The 1808-nt window shown below is 44.2% G+C and overlaps 1 protein-coding gene across 1 annotated transcript in view; it reads right to left on the reverse strand.

The window, feature by feature from the left end:
• The window catches only part of LOC101850376, a 31333-nt gene that overhangs the window by 11178 nt on the left and 18347 nt on the right, over positions 1–1808 (reverse strand). Inside the window, exon 6 of the mRNA XM_013079363.2 lies at positions 1657–1744. Within this exon, the coding sequence (XP_012934817.2) occupies positions 1657–1744 (88 nt within the window). The remainder of the gene's footprint in view (positions 1–1656; positions 1745–1808) is intronic.

Genomic DNA, 1808 nt, shown 5'->3' on the forward strand with positions numbered 1-1808 from the left:
GGAGGGAGGGGGGGGGTTGATTCCAAAGGATAAAGAGAGACTAAGGGACAGGTCTACAGTAATAACCTGTCGAGGGAATAGGAACGCTGAGAAGGACAAGCAGACAGAAAAACGGACAGACAGACAGATAGACTGACAGAAAGTTCGACAGAAAGAGGTAGCCGCAAGTTTCGGAATTGGTTTGATGAAATGGAACTAAAAGGAATGGTTGAAACGTACGCCAAAGCTGACGAGGGTAAGATGTTTTCTAACGTCGAAGACTTTTTCTGTCGTTTTAGCTGTCAGACCTCATACTGATTTAATGCAATAAAGCATGAGCACTATTCTGTTAAAACATTTAAAACTGAACAGTGCCCAACTTGATCCAAATCATTCAAGTGAATTCGTCACCTCGCTTCTCCTTGATTATTTTTAGCTTTATGCATCATGGAAAAATTATTTCCACAGCAACATGCTTAGGCGAGAAGGCCAAAAAAAAAAAAAAGATCAAACGATGAGTTTGTTTCTATCTAGCCCACTGATAAATGAACCCTTACATTCCTGAAAATTCAAAATAAAAACCAATTGTAATAAGAGGCCAAAACGGATTCTAATACGAAACAAAACTAAACAAGAACACTTTATCTTTTCATCGTGATACGTCTGACAAAATTTTTACTTAAAAAATGAAAAAAATGGAACTTTTAGAACGTGCTCATGCGACCTGTCACGTATTTTTTTTCTGCATTTGAGATCACAGTTTGCGTGACCGCAATGTCAGACAAGTCCCACTGAGCGCAGCACAAACGGGGAAGCTACAGTGGGAAGAGATATCTTTTATTTAAAGTAATACTCCAGCTACTTTAACAAAGAGCCGTTATCACGTAGCGTGTGGCAAACTCAGAACAGTTCAGAAGATAGGTAGGAAACTGTGATAAGAACTCGAACATTGCTTAGCGGCGAGTAAGCTTTGTATCGTCGGTTGTTTTGTGGTTATGCGCTGTTCACACAAACACGAGAAATGAAGCCGAGCAAGACAATATTTCTAAGTGCAGCAGGTCGGGGCAACTCTGGACACATTTCGCCGAGCAGTCGGCCTCCCTCCCTGAGTGATATTTCCTGCTCGCTGTGTGGAATTATTACACGGGAAGTTGCCAAAATTTTCTAAGATGCTAAAAATTTTCGCCGAGCGAAAAATGAGTCGCTGAGTCGATAACTCGTTCGGGGGGAAATTCAGGGAGGACTCAAGAGTGTCAGCAATAGCTCGGCGTGCAAAGTTGCAAACGTTGCCGAGTAACAGTGACACACTGATGAGCTCTGAAAGGTAGCCGAGTTAAATTTCCTACATGCCGTTTTAAATTATTGCACGGGGGTCTAAGTTACACAAGCACGGCGTGCAAAAGTTGACACGACGAGCATGTCTGTGCTGTGACACGGCGACCTTCGCGTCCCAACCATATAAACACACGGCCTACTGCCCATGCCTCATTCGCCACTCAGCTGCCGAACGATCCACATCTACGCTTATTATCTACAGAACGTGACTATGCCTCCGAAGAAGTCTACGCGAAGGGCTGCTGCTGCTGATGCTCTATCTTCTGCAGATACCAGACTGAACACACTAAATCCTTATTCATATGTGCCAAGCCCTGTGCTGTCCAGCCTGCCTTCATGAGCCTTCTGGATACTTCTGCTGCTGTTGCTGCTCCCAGTCCTGCTCCTGCTGCTTCTGAAGAAGAGCCCAGAATGTCTTCTCCTCCAAGATCTGCGTCTCCGGTGGTGGCATATTATGAGACACATTGAAGGAATGAGCACAACCATTTACCCCC

Source organism: Aplysia californica, unplaced genomic scaffold, assembly GCF_000002075.1.
Source record: "Aplysia californica isolate F4 #8 unplaced genomic scaffold, AplCal3.0 scaffold00003, whole genome shotgun sequence".
NCBI classification, from domain to species: domain Eukaryota; kingdom Metazoa; phylum Mollusca; class Gastropoda; order Aplysiida; family Aplysiidae; genus Aplysia; species Aplysia californica.